We start from the raw sequence: 19,435 nt of genomic DNA, 5'->3' as shown, positions 1-19,435 counted from the left end.
CTTGAGTGGCCCAGCCAGAGCCCGGACTTGAACCCGATCAAACATCTCTGGAGAAACCTGAAAATTGCAGCGAAGCTTCCCATCCAACCTGACAGAGCTTGAGAGGATCTGCAGAGAAGAACGGGAGAAACTCCCCAAATGTATTTTATTTATTTATTTTACCTTTATTTAACTAGGCAAGTCAGTTAAGAACAAATTCTTATTTACAATGACGGCCTGTACAAACCCGGACGACACTGGGCCAATTGTGCGCCGCCCTATGGGACTCCCAATCATGGCCGGTTGTGATACAGCCTGGAATCGAACCAGGGGGGTCTGTAGTGACGCCTCAAGCACTGAGATGCAGTGCCTTAGACCGCTGCGCCACTCGGGTGTACCAAGCTTGTAGCGTCATACCCAAGAAGACTCGAGGCTGTAATCGCTGCCAAAGGTGCTTCAACAAAGTACTGAGTAAAAGGGTCTGAATACTTACGTAAATGTAATATTTCAGTTTTTGTAGTTTTAATACATTTGCAAAAATGTCTAAAAACCTGTTTTTGCTTTGTCATTATGGGGTATTGTGTGTAGAGTGATGAGGGAAAATAAGTCTGGAAAAATTCAAGGGGTCTGAATACTTTCCGAAAGCACTGTACATATTCATGTAGGGGGTGTGTCCTGTTCCACAGTGTCTTGTCATATATTTGATAGCTACTTCCTGTCCTCTCTAGGCATGGTGGGTGATCTCTGCTCCAGGAGGCAGTGTGATTTATACTGATCTGTGGTACTCCTGTAATGTCACATGTCTCCCTGTCAAGAACAGTGCTTCCACTGACGCAGGTAACCTAACAGCTCTTATCACGAAGTATGCATGTCTGTTTGTATACAGTACGTCTCTGAGTCTCCCTTTCTCTCTCTGTCTGTGTAACACTCCTCTCTCTCTGTCTGTGTAACACTCCTCTCTCTCTCTCTGTCTGTGTAACACTCCTCTCTCTCTCTCTGTCTGTGTAATACTCCTCTCTCTCTCTCTGTCTGTGTAACACTCCTCTCTCTCTGTGTAACACTCCTCTCTCTCTCTCTGTCTGTGTAACACTCCTCTCTCTCTCTCTGTCTGTGTAACACTCCTCTCTCTCTGTGTAACACTCCTCTCTCTCTGTGTAATACTCCTCTCTCTCTCTCTGTCTGTGTAACACTCCTCTCTCTCTGTGTAACACTCCTCTCTCTCTCTCTGTCTGTGTAACACTCCTCTCTCTCTCTGTCTGTGTAACACTCCTCTCTCTCTCTCTGTGTAACACTCCTCTCTCTGTCTGTGTAACACTCCTCTCTCTCTCTCTCTCTGTGTAACACTCCTCTCTCTCTCTCTGTCTGTGTAACACTCCTCTCTCTCTCTCTGTCTGTGTAACACTCCTCTCTCTCTCTCTGTCTGTGTAACACTCCTCTCTCTCTCTCTGTGTAACACTCCTCTCTCTCTCTCTGTCTGTGTAACACTCCTCTCTCTCTCTCTGTCTGTGTAACACTCCTCTCTCTCTCTCTCTCTGTGTAACACTCCTCTCTCTCTCTCTGTCTGTGTAACACTCCTCTCTCTCTCTCTGTCTGTGTAACACTCCTCTCTCTCTCTCTCTCTGTGTAACACTCCTCTCTCTCTGTCTGTGTAACACTCCTCTCTCTCTCTCTGTCTGTGTAACACTCCTCTCTCTCTCTCTCTCTCTCTCTCTGTCTGTGTAACACTCCTCTCTCTCTCTCTCTCTGTCTGTGTAACACTCCTCTCTCTCTCTCTGTCTGTGTAACACTCCTCTCTCTCTCTCTGTCTGTGTAACACTCCTCTCTCTCTCTCTGTCTGTGTAACACTCCTCTCTCTCTCTGTCTGTGTAACACTCCTCTCTCTCTCTCTGTCTGTGTAACACTCCTCTCTCTCTCTCTGTCTGTGTAACACTCCTCTCTCTCTCTGTCTGTGTAACACTCCTCTCTCTCTCTGTCTGTGTAACACTCCTCTCTCTCTCTGTCTGTGTAACACTCCTCTCTCTCTCTCTGTCTGTGTAACACTCCTCTCTCTCTCTCTCTCTCTCTGTCTGTGTAACACTCCTCTCTCTCTCTCTCTCTGTCTGTGTAACACTCCTCTCTCTCTCTCTGTCTGTGTAACACTCCTCTCTCTCTCTCTGTCTGTGTAACACTCCTCTCTCTCTGTCTGTGTAACACTCCTCTCTCTCTCTCTGTCTGTGTAACACCCCTCTCTCTCTGTCTGTGTAACACCCCTCTCTCTCTCTCTGTCTGTGTAACACTCCTCTCTCTCTCTCTGTCTGTGTAACACTCCTCTCTCTCTCTCTGTCTGTGTAACACTCCTCTCTCTCTCTGTCTGTGTAACACTCCTCTCTCTCTCTCTCTCTCTCTCTCTCTCTCTCTCTCTCTCTCTGTCTGTGTAATACTCCTCTCTCTCTCTGTCTGTGTAACACCCCTCTCTCTCTCTCTGTCTGTGTAACACTCCTCTCTCTCTCTCTCTGTCTGTGTAACACTCCTCTCTCTCTCTGTCTGTGTAACACCCCACTCTCTCTCTCTGTCTGTGTAACACTCCTCTCTCTCTCTGTCTGTGTAACACCCCTCTCTCTCTCTCTGTCTGTGTAACACTCCTCTCTCTCTCTCTGTCTGTGTAACACTCCTCTCTCTCTGTCTGTGTAACACTCCTCTCTCTCTCTCTGTCTGTGTAATACTCCTCTCTCTCTCTCTGTCTGTGTAACACTCCTCTCTCTCTCTCTGTCTGTGTAACACTCCTCTCTCTCTCTCTGTCTGTGTAACACTCCTCTCTCTCTGTCTGTGTAACACTCCTCTCTCTCTCTCTGTCTGTGTAACACTCCTCTCTCTGTCTGTCTGTGTAACACTCCTCTCTCTCTCTCTGTCTGTGTAATACTCCTCTCTCTCTCTCTGTCTGTGTAACACTCCTCTCTCTCTCTCTGTCTGTGTAATACTCCTCTCTCTCTCTCTGTCTGTGTAACACTCCTCTCTCTCTCTGTCTGTGTAACACTCCTCTCTCTCTCTGTCTGTGTAACACTCCTCTCTCTCTCTCTGTCTGTGTAACACTCCTCTCTCTCTCTGTCTGTGTAACACTCCTCTCTCTCTCTCTCTCTCTCTCTCTCTCTCTCTGTCTGTGTAACACTCCTCTCTCTCTGTCTGTGTAATACTCATCTCTCTCTCTCTGTCTGTGTAACACTCCTCTCTCTCTCTCTGTCTGTGTAATACTTCTCTCTCTCTCTCTGTCTGTGTAACACTCCTCTCTCTCTCTCTGTCTGTGTAACACTCCTCTCTCTCTCTGTCTGTGTAACACTCCTCTCTCTCTCTCTGTCTGTGTAACACTCCTCTCTCTCTCTGTCTGTGTAACACTCCTCTCTCTCTCTCTCTCTCTCTCTCTCTCTGTCTGTGTAACACTCCTCTCTCTCTCTGTCTGTGTAACACCCCTCTCTCTCTCTCTGTCTGTGTAACACTCCTCTCTCTCTCTCTGTCTGTGTAACACTCCTCTCTCTCTGTCTGTGTAACACTCCTCTCTCTCTCTCTGTCTGTGTAACACTCCTCTCTCTCTCTGTCTGTGTAACACCCCTCTCTCTCTCTCTGTCTGTGTAACACTCCTCTCTCTCTGTCTGTGTAATACTCCTCTCTCTCTCTCTCTCTCTGTGTAACACTCCTCTCTCTCTGTCTGTGTAATACTCCTCTCTCTCTCTCTGTCTGTGTAACACTCCTCTCTCTCTCTCTGTCTGTGTAACACCCCTCTCTCTCTCTCTCTCTCTCTGTGTAACACTCCTCTCTCTCTGTCTGTGTAACACTCCTCTCTCTCTCTGTCTGTGTAACACCCCTCTCTCTCTCTGTCTGTGTAACACTCCTCTCTCTCTCTCTGTCTGTGTAACACCCCTCTCTCTCTCTCTGTCTGTGTAACACTCCTCTCTCTCTCTCTGTCTGTGTAACACTCCTCTCTCTCTGTCTGTGTAACACTCCTCTCTCTCTCTCTGTCTGTGTAACACTCCTCTCTCTCTCTGTCTGTGTAACACTCCTCTCTCTCTCTGTGTAACACTCCTCTCTCTCTCTCTGTCTGTGTAACACTCCTCTCTCTCTGTCTGTGTAACACTCTCTCTCTCTCTCTCTCTCTGTCTGTGTAACACTCCTCTCTCTCTCTCTGTCTGTGTAACACTCCTCTCTCTCTGTCTGTCTGTGTAACACTCCTCTCTCTCTCTCTGTGTAACACTCCTCTCTCTCTGTCTGTGTAACACTCCTCTCTCTCTCTCTCTGTGTAACACTCCTCTCTCTCTCTCTCTGTGTAACACTCCTCTCTCTCTCTCTCTCTGTGTAACACTCCTCTCTCTCTCTCTCTGTGTAACACTCCTCTCTCTCTCTGTCTGTGTAACACTCCTCTCTCTCTCTCTCTGTGTAACACTCCTCTTTCTCTGTCTGTGTAACACTCCTCTCTCTCTCTCTCTGTGTAACACTCCTCTCTCTCTCTGTCTGTGTAACACTCCTCTCTCTCTGTCTGTGTAACACTCCTCTCTCTCTCTCTCTGTGTAACACTCCTCTCTCTCTCTGTCTGTGTAACACTCCTCTCTCTCTGTCTGTGTAACACTCCTCTCTCTCTCTCTGTCTGTGTAACACTCCTCTCTCTCTCTCTGTCTGTGTAACACTCCTCTCTCTCTCTGTCTGTGTAACACTCCTCTCTCTCTCTGTCTGTGTAACACTCCTCTCTCTCTCTGTCTGTGTAACACTCCTCTCTCTCTCTCTGTCTGTGTAACACTCCTCTCTCTCTCTCTCTCTGTCTGTGTAACACTCCTCTCTCTCTCTCTCTCTGTCTGTGTAACACTCCTCTCTCTCTCTCTGTCTGTGTAACACTCCTCTCTCTCTCTCTGTCTGTGTAACACTCCTCTCTCTCTGTCTGTGTAACACTCCTCTCTCTCTCTCTGTCTGTGTAACACCCCTCTCTCTCTGTCTGTGTAACACCCCTCTCTCTCTCTCTGTCTGTGTAACACTCCTCTCTCTCTCTGTCTGTGTAACACTCCTCTCTCTCTCTCTGTCTGTGTAACACTCCTCTCTCTCTCTGTCTGTGTAACACTCCTCTCTCTCTCTCTCTCTCTCTCTCTCTCTCTCTCTGTCTGTGTAATACTCCTCTCTCTCTCTGTCTGTGTAACACCCCTCTCTCTCTCTCTGTCTGTGTAACACTCCTCTCTCTCTCTCTCTGTCTGTGTAACACTCCTCTCTCTCTCTGTCTGTGTAACACTCCACTCTCTCTCTCTGTCTGTGTAACACTCCTCTCTCTCTCTGTCTGTGTAACACCCCTCTCTCTCTCTCTGTCTGTGTAACACTCCTCTCTCTCTCTCTGTCTGTGTAACACTCCCTCTCTCTCTGTCTGTGTAACACTCCTCTCTCTCTCTCTGTCTGTGTAATACTCCTCTCTCTCTCTCTGTCTGTGTAACACTCCTCTCTCTCTCTCTGTCTGTGTAACACTCCTCTCTCTCTCTCTGTCTGTGTAACACTCCTCTCTCTCTCTGTCTGTGTAACACTCCTCTCTCTCTCTCTGTCTGTGTAACACTCCTCTCTCTGTCTGTCTGTGTAACACTCCTCTCTCTCTCTCTGTCTGTGTAATACTCCTCTCTCTCTCTCTGTCTGTGTAACACTCCTCTCTCTCTCTCTGTCTGTGTAACACTCCTCTCTCTCTCTCTGTCTGTGTAACACTCCTCTCTCTCTCTGTCTGTGTAACACTCCTCTCTCTCTCTGTCTGTGTAACACTCCTCTCTCTCTCTCTGTCTGTGTAACACTCCTCTCTCTCTCTGTCTGTGTAACACTCCTCTCTCTCTCTCTCTCTCTCTCTCTCTCTCTCTGTCTGTGTAACACTCCTCTCTCTCTGTCTGTGTAATACTCATCTCTCTCTCTCTGTCTGTGTAACACTCCTCTCTCTCTCTCTGTCTGTGTAATACTTCTCTCTCTCTCTCTGTCTGTGTAACACTCCTCTCTCTCTCTCTGTCTGTGTAACACTCCTCTCTCTCTCTGTCTGTGTAACACTCCTCTCTCTCTCTCTGTCTGTGTAACACTCCTCTCTCTCTCTGTCTGTGTAACACTCCTCTCTCTCTCTCTCTCTCTCTCTCTCTCTGTCTGTGTAACACTCCTCTCTCTCTCTGTCTGTGTAACACCCCTCTCTCTCTCTCTGTCTGTGTAACACTCCTCTCTCTCTCTCTGTCTGTGTAACACTCCTCTCTCTCTGTCTGTGTAACACTCCTCTCTCTCTCTCTGTCTGTGTAACACTCCTCTCTCTCTCTGTCTGTGTAACACCCCTCTCTCTCTCTCTGTCTGTGTAACACTCCTCTCTCTCTGTCTGTGTAATACTCCTCTCTCTCTCTCTCTCTGTGTAACACTCCTCTCTCTCTGTCTGTGTAATACTCCTCTCTCTCTCTCTGTCTGTGTAACACTCCTCTCTCTCTCTGTCTGTGTAACACCCCTCTCTCTCTCTCTCTCTCTCTGTGTAACACTCCTCTCTCTCTGTCTGTGTAACACTCCTCTCTCTCTCTGTCTGTGTAACACCCCTCTCTCTCTCTGTCTGTGTAACACTCCTCTCTCTCTCTCTGTCTGTGTAACACCCCTCTCTCTCTCTCTGTCTGTGTAACACTCCTCTCTCTCTCTCTGTCTGTGTAACACTCCTCTCTCTCTGTCTGTGTAACACTCCTCTCTCTCTCTCTGTCTGTGTAACACTCCTCTCTCTCTCTGTCTGTGTAACACTCCTCTCTCTCTCTGTGTAACACTCCTCTCTCTCTCTCTGTCTGTGTAACACTCCTCTCTCTCTGTCTGTGTAACACTCCTCTCTCTCTCTCTCTCTCTGTCTGTGTAACACTCCTCTCTCTCTCTCTCTGTCTGTGTAACACTCCTCTCTCTCTGTCTGTCTGTGTAACACTCCTCTCTCTCTCTCTGTGTAACACTCCTCTCTCTCTGTCTGTGTAACACTCCTCTCTCTCTCTCTCTGTGTAACACTCCTCTCTCTCTCTCTCTCTCTGTGTAACACTCCTCTCTCTCTCTCTCTCTCTCTGTGTAACACTCCTCTCTCTCTCTCTCTGTGTAACACTCCTCTCTCTCTCTGTCTGTGTAACACTCCTCTCTCTCTCTCTCTGTGTAACACTCCTCTTTCTCTGTCTGTGTAACACTCCTCTCTCTCTCTCTCTGTGTAACACTCCTCTCTCTCTCTGTCTGTGTAACACTCCTCTTTCTCTGTCTGTGTAACACTCCTCTCTCTCTCTCTCTGTGTAACACTCCTCTCTCTCTCTGTCTGTGTAACACTCCTCTCTCTCTGTCTGTGTAACACTCCTCTCTCTCTCTCTGTCTGTGTAACACTCCTCTCTCTCTCTCTGTCTGTGTAACACTCCTCTCTCTCTCTGTCTGTGTAACACTCCTCTCTCTCTCTGTCTGTGTAACACTCCTCTCTCTCTCTGTCTGTGTAACACTCCTCTCTCTCTCTCTGTCTGTGTAACACTCCTCTCTCTCTCTCTCTCTGTCTGTGTAACACTCCTCTCTCTCTCTCTCTCTGTCTGTGTAACACTCCTCTCTCTCTCTCTGTCTGTGTAACACTCCTCTCTCTCTCTCTGTCTGTGTAACACTCCTCTCTCTCTGTCTGTGTAACACTCCTCTCTCTCTCTCTGTCTGTGTAACACCCCTCTCTCTCTGTCTGTGTAACACCCCTCTCTCTCTCTCTGTCTGTGTAACACTCCTCTCTCTCTCTCTGTCTGTGTAACACTCCTCTCTCTCTCTCTGTCTGTGTAACACTCCTCTCTCTCTCTGTCTGTGTAACACTCCTCTCTCTCTCTCTCTCTCTCTCTCTCTCTCTCTCTGTCTGTGTAATACTCCTCTCTCTCTCTGTCTGTGTAACACCCCTCTCTCTCTCTCTGTCTGTGTAACACTCCTCTCTCTCTCTCTCTGTCTGTGTAACACTCCTCTCTCTCTCTGTCTGTGTAACACCCCACTCTCTCTCTCTGTCTGTGTAACACTCCTCTCTCTCTCTGTCTGTGTAACACCCCTCTCTCTCTCTCTGTCTGTGTAACACTCCTCTCTCTCTCTCTGTCTGTGTAACACTCCTCTCTCTCTGTCTGTGTAACACTCCTCTCTCTCTCTCTGTCTGTGTAATACTCCTCTCTCTCTCTCTGTCTGTGTAACACTCCTCTCTCTCTCTCTGTCTGTGTAACACTCCTCTCTCTCTCTCTGTCTGTGTAACACTCCTCTCTCTCTGTCTGTGTAACACTCCTCTCTCTCTGTCTGTGTAACACTCCTCTCTCTCTCTCTGTCTGTGTAATACTCCTCTCTCTCTCTCTGTCTGTGTAACACTCCTCTCTCTCTCTCTGTCTGTGTAACACTCCTCTCTCTCTCTCTGTCTGTGTAATACTCCTCTCTCTCTCTCTGTCTGTGTAACACTCCTCTCTCTGTCTGTCTGTGTAACACTCCTCTCTCTCTCTCTGTCTGTGTAATACTCCTCTCTCTCTCTCTGTCTGTGTAACACTCCTCTCTCTCTCTCTGTCTGTGTAACACTCCTCTCTCTCTCTGTCTGTGTAACACTCCTCTCTCTCTCTCTCTCTCTCTCTCTCTCTGTCTGTGTAACACTCCTCTCTCTCTCTGTCTGTGTAACACCCCTCTCTCTCTCTCTGTCTGTGTAACACTCCTCTCTCTCTCTCTGTCTGTGTAACACTCCTCTCTCTCTGTCTGTGTAACACTCCTCTCTCTCTCTCTGTCTGTGTAACACTCCTCTCTCTCTCTGTCTGTGTAACACCCCTCTCTCTCTCTCTGTCTGTGTAACACTCCTCTCTCTCTGTCTGTGTAATACTCCTCTCTCTCTCTCTCTCTGTGTAACACTCCTCTCTCTCTGTCTGTGTAATACTCCTCTCTCTCTCTCTGTCTGTGTAACACTCCTCTCTCTCTCTGTCTGTGTAACACCCCTCTCTCTCTCTCTCTCTCTCTGTGTAACACTCCTCTCTCTCTGTCTGTGTAACACTCCTCTCTCTCTCTGTCTGTGTAACACCCCTCTCTCTCTCTGTCTGTGTAACACTCCTCTCTCTCTCTCTGTCTGTGTAACACCCCTCTCTCTCTCTCTGTCTGTGTAACACTCCTCTCTCTCTCTCTGTCTGTGTAACACTCCTCTCTCTCTCTGTCTGTGTAACACCCCTCTCTCTCTCTCTGTCTGTGTAACACTCCTCTCTCTCTCTCTGTCTGTGTAACACTCCTCTCTCTCTGTCTGTGTAACACTCCTCTCTCTCTCTCTGTCTGTGTAACACTCCTCTCTCTCTCTGTCTGTGTAACACCCCTCTCTCTCTCTCTGTCTGTGTAACACTCCTCTCTCTCTCTCTGTCTGTGTAACACTCCTCTCTCTGTCTGTCTGTGTAACACTCCTCTCTCTCTCTCTGTCTGTGTAATACTCCTCTCTTCTCTCTCTGTCTGTGTAACACTCCTCTCTCTCTCTCTGTCTGTGTAACACTCCTCTCTCTCTCTCTGTCTGTGTAACACTCCTCTCTCTCTCTCTGTCTGTGTAACACTCCTCTCTCTCTCTGTCTGTGTAACACTCCTCTCTCTCTCTCTGTCTGTGTAACACTCCTCTCTCTCTCTGTCTGTGTAACACTCCTCTCTCTCTCTCTCTCTCTCTCTCTCTGTCTGTGTAACACTCCTCTCTCTCTGTCTGTGTAATACTCATCTCTCTCTCTCTGTCTGTGTAACACTCCTCTCTCTCTCTCTCTGTCTGTGTAATACTCCTCTCTCTCTCTCTGTCTGTGTAACACTGCTCTCTCTCTCTCTGTCTGTGTAACACTCCTCTCTCTCTGTCTGTGTAACACTCCTCTCTCTCTCTCTGTCTGTGTAACACTCCTCTCTCTCTCTGTCTGTGTAACACTCCTCTCTCTCTCTCTCTCTCTCTCTCTCTCTGTCTGTGTAACACTCCTCTCTCTCTCTGTCTGTGTAACACCCCTCTCTCTCTCTCTGTCTGTGTAACACTCCTCTCTCTCTCTCTGTCTGTGTAACACTCCTCTCTCTCTGTCTGTGTAACACTCCTCTCTCTCTCTCTGTCTGTGTAACACTCCTCTCTCTCTCTGTCTGTGTAACACCCCTCTCTCTCTCTCTGTCTGTGTAACACTCCTCTCTCTCTGTCTGTGTAATACTCCTCTCTCTCTCTCTCTCTGTGTAACACTCCTCTCTCTCTGTCTGTGTAATACTCCTCTCTCTCTCTCTGTCTGTGTAACACTCCTCTCTCTCTCTGTCTGTGTAACACCCCTCTCTCTCTCTCTCTCTCTCTGTGTAACACTCCTCTCTCTCTGTCTGTGTAATACTCCTCTCTCTCTCTGTCTGTGTAACACTCCTCTCTCTCTCTGTCTGTGTAACACCCCTCTCTCTCTCTCTGTCTGTGTAACACTCCTCTCTCTCTCTCTGTCTGTGTAACACCCCTCTCTCTCTCTCTGTCTGTGTAACACTCCTCTCTCTGTCTGTGTAACACTCCTCTCTCTCTGTCTGTGTAACACTCCTCTCTCTCTCTCTGTCTGTGTAACACTCCTCTCTCTCTCTGTCTGTGTAACACTCCTCTCTCTCTGTGTAACACTCCTCTCTCTCTCTCTGTCTGTGTAACACTCCTCTCTCTCTGTCTGTGTAACACTCCTCTCTCTCTCTCTCTCTCTGTCTGTGTAACACTCCTCTCTCTCTCTCTCTGTCTGTGTAACACTCCTCTCTCTCTGTCTGTCTGTGTAACACTCCTCTCTCTCTGTCTGTGTAACACTCCTCTCTCTCTCTGTCTGTGTAACACTCCTCTCTCTCTCTCTGTCTGTGTAACACTCCTCTCTCTCTGTCTGTGTAACACTCCTCTCTCTCTGTCTGTCTGTGTAACACTCCTCTCTCTCTGTCTGTGTAACACTCCTCTCGCTCTCTGTCTGTGTAACACTCCTCTCTCTCTGTCTGTGTAACACTCCTCTCTCTCTCTCTCTCTCTGTGTAACACTCCTCTCTCTCTGTCTGTGTAACACTCCTCTCTCTCTCTCTGTCTGTGTAACACTCCTCTCTCTCTCTCTGTCTGTGTAACACTCCTCTCTCTCTCTCTGTCTGTGTAACACTCCTCTCTCTCTCTCTGTCTGTGTAACACTCCTCTCTCTCTCTCTGTCTGTGTAACACTCCTCTCTCTCTCTCTGTCTGTGTAACACTCCTCTCTCTCTCTCTCTGTCTGTGTAACACTCCTCTCTCTCTCTCTGTCTGTGTAACACTCCTCTCTCTCTCTCTGTCTGTGTAATACTCCTCTATCTCTCTCTGTGTAACACTCCTCTCTCTCTCTCTGTCTGTGTAACACTCCTCTCTCTCTCTCTGTCTGTGTAACACTCCTCTCTCTCTGTCTGTGTAACACTCCTCTCTCTCTCTCTCTCTCTGTGTAACACTCCTCTCTCTCTGTCTGTGTAACACTCCTCTCTCTCTCTCTGTCTGTGTAACACTCCTCTCTCTCTCTCTGTCTGTGTAACACTCCTCTCTCTCTCTCTGTCTGTGTAACACTCCTCTCTCTCTCTCTGTCTGTGTAACACTCCTCTCTCTCTCTCTGTCTGTGTAACACTCCTCTCTCTCTCTCTGTCTGTGTAACACTCCTCTCTCTCTCTCTCTGTCTGTGTAACACTCCTCTCTCTCTCTCTGTCTGTGTAACACTCCTCTCTCTCTCTCTGTCTGTGTAATACTCCTCTATCTCTCTCTGTGTAACACTCCTCTCTCTCTCTCTGTCTGTGTAACACTCCTCTCTCTCTCTCTGTCTGTGTAACACTCCTCTATCTCTCTCTGTGTAACACTCCTCTCTCTCTCTCTGTCTGTGTAACACTCCTCTCTCTCTCTCTGTCTGTGTAACACTCCTCTATCTCTCTCTGTGTAACACTCCTCTCTCTCTCTCTCTGTGTAACACTCCTCTCTCTCTGTCTGTGTAACACTCCTCTCTCTCTCTGTCTGTGTAACACTCCTCTCTCTCTCTCTGTCTGTGTAACACTCCTCTCTCTCTCTCTGTCTGTGTAACACTCCTCTCTCTCTCTGTCTGTGTAACACTCCTCTCTCTCTGTCTGTGTAACACTCCTCTCTCTCTCTGTCTGTGTAACACTCCTCTCTCTCTCTCTGTCTGTGTAACACTCCTCTCTCTCTCTCTGTCTGTGTAACACTCCTCTCTCTCTCTGTCTGTGTAATACTCCTCTCTCTCTCTCTGTCTGTGTAACACTCCTCTCTCTCTCTCTCTGTGTAACACTCCTCTCTCTCTCTCTGTGTAACACTCCTCTCTCTCTCTCTCTCTCTCTCTCTCTCTGTGTAACACTCCTCTCTCTCTCTCTCTCTGTGTAACACTCCTCTCTCTCTCTCTGTGTAACACTCCTCTCTCTCTCTCTGTGTAACACTCCTCTCTCTCTCTCTCTCTCTCTCTCTCTGTGTAACACTCCTCTCTCTCTCTCTGTGTAACACTCCTCTCTCTCTCTCTCTCTCTCTGTGTAACACTCCTCTCTCTCTGTCTGTGTAACACTCCTCTCTCTCTCTGTCTGTGTAACACTCCTCTCTCTCTCTCTGTCTGTGTAACACTCCTCTCTCTCTGTCTGTGTAATACTCCTCTCTCTCTCTCTGTCTGTGTAACACTCCTCTCTCTCTCTCTCTCTCTGTAACACTCCTCTCTCTCTCTCTCTGTCTGTGTAACACTCCTCTCTCTCTGTCTGTGTAACACTCCTCTCTCTCTCTCTCTGTCTGTGTAACACTCCTCTCTCAATTCAATTCAAGGGCTTTATTGACATGGGAATCATATGTTTCCAAAGCAAGTGAAATATATAAAACAAAAGTGAAATAAACAGTCTCTCTCACTCTCTCTCTCTCTCTCTCTCTCTGTCTCTCTCTCTCTCTCTCTCTGTCTCTCTCTCTGTCTCTCTCTCTGTCTCTCTCTCTGTCTCTCTCTCTGTCTCTCTCTCTGTCTCTGTGTCTCTGTAGCCTATCTACAGGCCGTCCAGGCCACTATGATCCTGTCCACCATTCTCTGCTGCGTGGGGTTCTTTGTGTTCATCCTGCAGCTCTTCAGACTGAAACAAGGAGAGCGATTCATTTTTACAGCCGTCGTCCAGCTACTGTCTGGTGAGTGCCAATACTGTTCATGGTAATATACCACTCAAAGGATATACGTCTGCGCCAGGTTTTCCTACTGTCTGGTGAGTGCCAATACTGTTCATGCTAATATATACCACTCAAAAGATATACGTCTACGCCAGGTTTTCCTACTGTCTGGTGAGTGCCAATACTGTTCATGCTAAAATACCACTCAAAGATATACGTCTGCGCCAGGTTTTCCTACTGTCTGGTGAGTGCCAATACTGTTCATGCTAAAATATACCACTCAAAAGATATACGTCTACGCCAGGTTTTCCTACTGTCTGGTGAGTGCCAATACTGTTCATGCTAATATATACCACTCAAAGGATATACGTCTACGCCAGGTTTTCCTACTGTCTGGTGAGTGCCAATACTGTTCATGCTAAAATATACCACTCAAAGGATATACGTCTACGCCAGGTTTTCCTACTGTCTGGTGAGTGCCAATACTGTTCATGCTAAAATATACCACTCAAAGGATATACGTCTACGTCAGGTTTTCCTACTGTCTGGTGAGTGCCAATACTGTTCATGCTAAAATATACCACTCAAAGGATATACGTCTACGCCAGGTTTTCCTACTGTCTGGTGAGTGCCAATACTGTTCATGCTAAAATATACCACTCAAAGATATACGTCTACGCCAGGTTTTCCTACTGTCTGGTGAGTGCCAATACTGTTCATGCTAAAATATACCACTCAAAAGATATACGTCTACGCCAGGTTTTCCTACTGTCTGGTGAGTGCCAATACTGTTCATGCTAAAATATACCACTCAGAGGATATACGTCTACGCCAGGTTTTCCTACTGTCTGGTGAGTGCCAATACTGTTCATGCTAAAATATACCACTCAAAGGATATACGTCTACGTCAGGTTTTCCTACTGTCTGGTGAGTGCCAATACTGTTCATGCTAAAATATACCACTCAAAGGATATACGTCTACGCCAGGTTTTCCTACTGTCTGGTGAGTGCCAATACTGTTCATGCTAAAATATACCACTCAAAGGATATACGTCTACGCCAGGTTTTCCTACTGTCTGGTGAGTGCCAATACTGTTCATGCTAAAATATACCACTCAAAGGATATACGTCTACGCCAGGTTTTCCTACTGTCTGGTGAGTGCCAATACTGTTCATGCTAATATACCACTCAGAGGATATACGTCTACGTCAGGTTTTCCTACTGTCTGGTGAGTGCCAATACTGTTCATGCTAAAATATACCACTCAGAGGATATACGTCTACGCCAGGTTTTCCTACTGTCTGGTGAGTGCCAATACTGTTCATGCTAAAATATACCACTCAAAGGATATACGTCTACGTCAGGTTTTCCTACTGTCTGGTGAGTGCCAATACTGTTCATGGTAATATACCACTCAGAGGATATACGTCTACGCCAGGTTTTCCTACTGTCTGGTGAGTGCCAATACTGTTCATGCTAAAATATACCACTCAGAGGATATACGTCTACGCCAGGTTTTCCTACTGTCTGGTGAGTGCCAATACTGTTCATGCTAAAATATACCACTCAGAGGATATACGTCTACGTCAGGTTTTCCTACTGTCTGGTGAGTGCCAATACTGTTCATGGTAATATACCACTCAGAGGATATACGTCTACGCCAGGTTTTCCTACTGTCTGGTGAGTGCCAATACTGTTCATGCTAAAATATACCACTCAGAGGATATACGTCTACGCCAGGTTTTCCTACTGTCTGGTGAGTGCCAATACTGTTCATGCTAAAATATACCACTCAGAGGATATACGTCTACGTCAGGTTTTCCTACTGTCTGGTGAGTGCTAATACTGTTCATGCTAAAATATACCACTCAAAGGATATACGTCTACGTCAGGTTTTCCTACTGTCTGGTGAGTGCCAATACTGTTCATGCTAAAATATACCACTCAGAGGATATACGTCTACGCCAGGTTTTCCTACTGTCTGGTGAGTGCCAATACTGTTCATGCTAAAATATACCACTCAAAGGATATACGTCTACGCCAGGTTTTCCTACTGTCTGGTGAGTGCCAATACTGTTCATGCTAAAATATACCACTCAAAGGATATACGTCTACGCCAGGTTTTCCTACTGTCTGGTGAGTGCCAATACTGTTCATGCTAAAATATACCACTCAGAGGATATACGTCTACGCCAGGTTTTCCTACTGTCTGGTGAGTGCCAATACTGTTCATGCTAATATATACCGCCAGATATACGTCTACGTCAGGTTTTCCTACTGTCTGGTGAGTGCCAATACTGTTCATGCTAATATATACCACTCAGAGGATATACGTCTACGTCAGGTTTTCCTACTGTCTGGTGAGTGCCAATACTGTTCATGCTAAAATATACCACTCAAAGGATATACGTCTACGCCAGGTTTTCCTACTGTCTGGTGAGTGCCAATACTGTTCATGCTAATATATACCGCCAGATATACGTCTACGTCAGGTTTTCCTACTGTCTGGTGAGTGCCAATACTGTTCATGCTAAAATACCACTCAAAGGATATACGTCTGCGCCAGGTTTTCCTTGCTATAAACCAATGTACCTACACTGTAATTGCATCTGGCAACATAGGGTATTAGTTCCTTCAGAAAGTATTCACACCCCTTGACTTTTTCCACATGTTGTTGTGTTACAGCCTGTATTAAAATGTTTGTGTCACTGGCCTACACACAATACCCCATAATGTCAAAGTGGAATATAAAAAAAAAAAAAAAAAATGAAAAGCTGAAATGTCTGGAGTCAATCAGCATTCAACCTCTTTGTTATGGCAAGCCTAAATAAGTTCAGGAGTAGAAATGTGCTTAACAAGTCACATAATAAGTTGCATGGACTCACTCGTCATGCAATAATAGTGTTTAATAGTGTACCCCACACATACAGATAATTGTAAGGTCCCTCAGTCGAGCAATGAATTTCAAATTCAACCCCAAAGACCAGGGAGGTTTTCCAATGCCTCGCGGAGAAGGGCACCTATTGGTACATGGGTACAAAAAAAAAGCAGACATTGAATATCCCTTTTTCTTTTTATAACAAACATTGTGTTGAAAATTCCAAATTGTTTGCATAGTCAACTTACACACAGCACTGACACACACACTTACCCCACCAGACATGCCACCAGGGGTCTTTTCACAGTCCCCAAATCCAGAACAAATTAAAGAAAGCGTACAGTACTATATAGAGCCATTACTGCATGGAACTACATTCCATCTCCATATATTTGTCAAACATATATTTGTCAAATAAACAGCAAACCTGGTTTAAAAAAACTAGATAAAGCAACACCTCGCGGCACAACGCCTCTCCCCTATTTGACCTAGATAGTTTGTGTGTATGTATTGATATGTAGGCTACGTGTGCCATTTTTAAAACATTTATGTAGTTCTGTCCTTGAGCTGTTCTTGTCTATTGATGTTCTGTATTATGTCATGTTTTGTGTGGACCCCAGGAAAAGTAGCTGCTGCTTTTGCAACAGCTAATGGGGGATCCTGAATAAAATACAAAATAAATACCAAAATACCCTTTTGAGCATGGTGAAGTTATTAATTACACTTTGGATGGTGTATCAATACACCCAGTCTCTACAAAGATACAGGAGTCCTTCCTAACTCAGTTGCTGGAGAGGAAGGAAACCGCTCAGGGATTTTCACCATGAGGCCAATGGTGACTTTAAAACAGTTACAGAGTTGAATGGCTGTGATGGGAGAAAACTGAGGATGGGATCAACAACACTGTAGTTATTCCACAATACTAACCTAATTGACAGAGTGGAAAGAATGAACTTTATGTCCTAAATACAAAGCGTTATGTTTGGGGCAAATCCAACTCGTCACTGAGTACCACGCTTCATATTTTCAAACATGGTGGTGGCTGCATCATGTTATGGGTATGCTTGTCATCGGCAAGGACAAGGGAGTTTTTTGGGGGGATAAAAAGAAACAGAATAGAGCTAAGCACAGGCAAAATCCTAGAGGAAAACCTGGTTCAGTCTGCTTTCCACCAGACACTGGGAGATGAATTCACCTTTCAGCAGGACAATAACCTAAAGCACAAGGCCAAATATACACTGGAGTTGCTTACCAAGACGACATTGAATGTTCCTGAGTGGCCAAGTTACAGTTTTGACTTAAATCGGCTTGAAAATCTAATGGCAAGACTTGAAAATGGCTGTCTAGCAATGATCAACAACCAACTTGACAGAACTTTAAGAATCTTAAAAAATATATAATGTGCAAAGTGCTTAGAGACCCAGAAAGACTCACAGCTGTAGTCGCTGCCAAAGGTGATTCTAACATGTGTTGACTCAGGGGTGTGAATACGAGTGTAAATTAGATATTTCTGTATTTCATTTTCAATAAATTATGGGGTAATGTGTGTAGATGGATGAGATTTTAGTTTTTTTTTTAATCCATTTTTAATTCAGGCTGTAACGATGTGTAAAATGTCAAGGAGTACGAATACTCCTGAAGGTCACTGTAAAGCAGGCCGTTGCAGTGTTCCGGTTTAAACGTCCTGTCAGTTGTAGGGGTTCTGTACCCTACGACCTTCCTATCCTAGTTCCTAACTCCTCCTCCCCCCCCCCCCCTCCCCGCAGGCCTGTGTGTGATGATCGGAGCGTCCATCTACACGGCGGAGAGAGAGGGTTTTACGGAGGAGTCTCTAAGGAAGGGGGGATACGGTTCGTCCTACGTCCTGGCCTGGGTCAGCTTCCCCATGACCCTCATCAGTGGACTCATGTATCTGGTGCTGAGGAAACGCAAATAGACGCAAACACCCCATAATATACCCTGGAAACCCTATCAAACCCCTCATGTATCTAGCGCTGTGGAAACACAGACACAGCAACACCCCATAATATACCCTGGAAACCCTATCCAACCCCCTATCAAACCTTGACAAGGAGCCAAGGAGAGGACGCTCTATAGGACTGTTGGAACGTAGCCCAGTAAGCCCCGCCCCCTGAGGATTCTGCTTCAGGAAGAGAGCAATACAACACCTAGCTATGTTAGTCCTAGTCCATAGAGTACACCTGGTGTAGAAGACAAGGTGGAATATGTAGGATTGTCCGTCTGTCTGCCGGCCTGTCTGTGAGTTGGTCTGTCTGTCTGCCTGCCTGTGAGTTGGTCTGTCTGTCTGCCTGGCGGCCTGCCTTTGAGTTGGTCTGTCTGTCTGCCTGCCTGTGAGTTGGTCTGTCTGTCTGCCGGCCTGCCTGTGAGTTGGTCTGTCTGTCTGTCTGCCTACCTGTGAGTTGGTCTGTCTGTCTGCCTGGCGGCCTGCCTTTGAGTTGGTCTGTCTGTCTGCCTGCCTGTGAGTTGGTCTGTCTGTCTGTCTGCCTGCCTGTGAGTTGGTCTGTCTGTCTGCCTGGCGGCCTGCCTTTGAGTTGGTCTGTCTGTCTGCCTGCCGGCCTGCCTGTGAGTTGGTCTGTCTGCCGGCCTGCCTGTGAGTTGGTCTGCCTGGCGGCCTGCCTGTGAGTTGGTCTGCCTGCCGGCCTGCCTGTGAGTTGGTCTGTCTGCCGGCCTGCCTGTGAATTGGTCTGTCTGTGAGTCTCTCTGCTTGCCGGTCTGTCTGGTGAAAGATGCTGAGATGTTAATATCTAGAACATTAAAGAACAGGGGTGGGATGATAAAACTGTTCAAACTTGAATAAAACTAAATGAAACCCACTAAAGGAATGTGTGTCTGAGGCTTCACTGTAACAATACACCCACTATAGTGATGATTTCCCATAGCCACAGGCTGACAGTCTGTGTGTTAAAAACAGGATCTTCATGATGTCCCACAGTCTGACAGTCTGTGTGTTAAAAACAGGATCTTCATGATGTCCCACAGTCTGACAGTCTGTGTGTTAAAAACAGGATCTTCATGATGTCCCACAGTCTGACAGTCTGTGTGTTAAAAACAGGATCTTCATGATGTCCCACAGTCTGACAGTCTGTGTGTTAAAAACAGGATCTTCATGATGTCCCACAGTCTGACAGTCTGTGTGTTAAAAACAGGATCTTCATGATGTCCCACAGTCTGACAGTCTGTGTGTTAAAAACAGGATCTTCATGATGTCCCACAGTCTGACAGTCTGTGTGTTAAAAACAGGATCTTCATGATGTCCCACAGTCTGACAGTCTGTGTGTTCTAACAGGATCCATATGTAGGGTCTTAATTTGATCACTCTTTTTGTTGCTGAAAATGTCCTGCTGCTCTGCAGGAAGTCTTGACCTTGGGTTCTATCTGACATTTTGACGTAGAGCTGCTCTTTAGGTGGTCCGTTACATGTGATATGTCAGAGTTCAGAAAAAGTTTAAAAAAAAAAAAAAAGACAAATCAGAAGTTTTACAATTTACA

The 19,435-nt window shown here is 46.4% G+C and overlaps 1 protein-coding gene across 1 annotated transcript in view; it reads left to right on the top strand.

Moving 5' to 3' along the window:
- The window catches only part of LOC311119314 (epithelial membrane protein 2-like), a 52,338-nt gene extending 33,577 nt beyond the window's left edge, over positions 1–18,761 (top strand). Inside the window, exons 3-5 of the mRNA XM_084194034.1 lie at positions 708–816; positions 12,927–13,067; positions 17,692–18,761. Of these exons, the coding sequence (XP_084050160.1) occupies positions 708–816; positions 12,927–13,067; positions 17,692–17,861 (420 nt within the window). The 3' untranslated portion in view covers positions 17,862–18,761. The remainder of the gene's footprint in view (positions 1–707; positions 817–12,926; positions 13,068–17,691) is intronic.
- Positions 18,762–19,435: the final 674 nt, after the last annotated feature.

This window comes from Coregonus lavaretus, assembly GCF_964263955.1.
Source record: "Coregonus lavaretus genome assembly, contig: HAP1_SCAFFOLD_808, whole genome shotgun sequence".
In the NCBI taxonomy this organism is placed as follows: domain Eukaryota; kingdom Metazoa; phylum Chordata; class Actinopteri; order Salmoniformes; family Salmonidae; genus Coregonus; species Coregonus lavaretus.
Note: the sequence above shows the minus strand (reverse complement) of the source record. Positions and strands in the feature narration are given on the sequence as shown.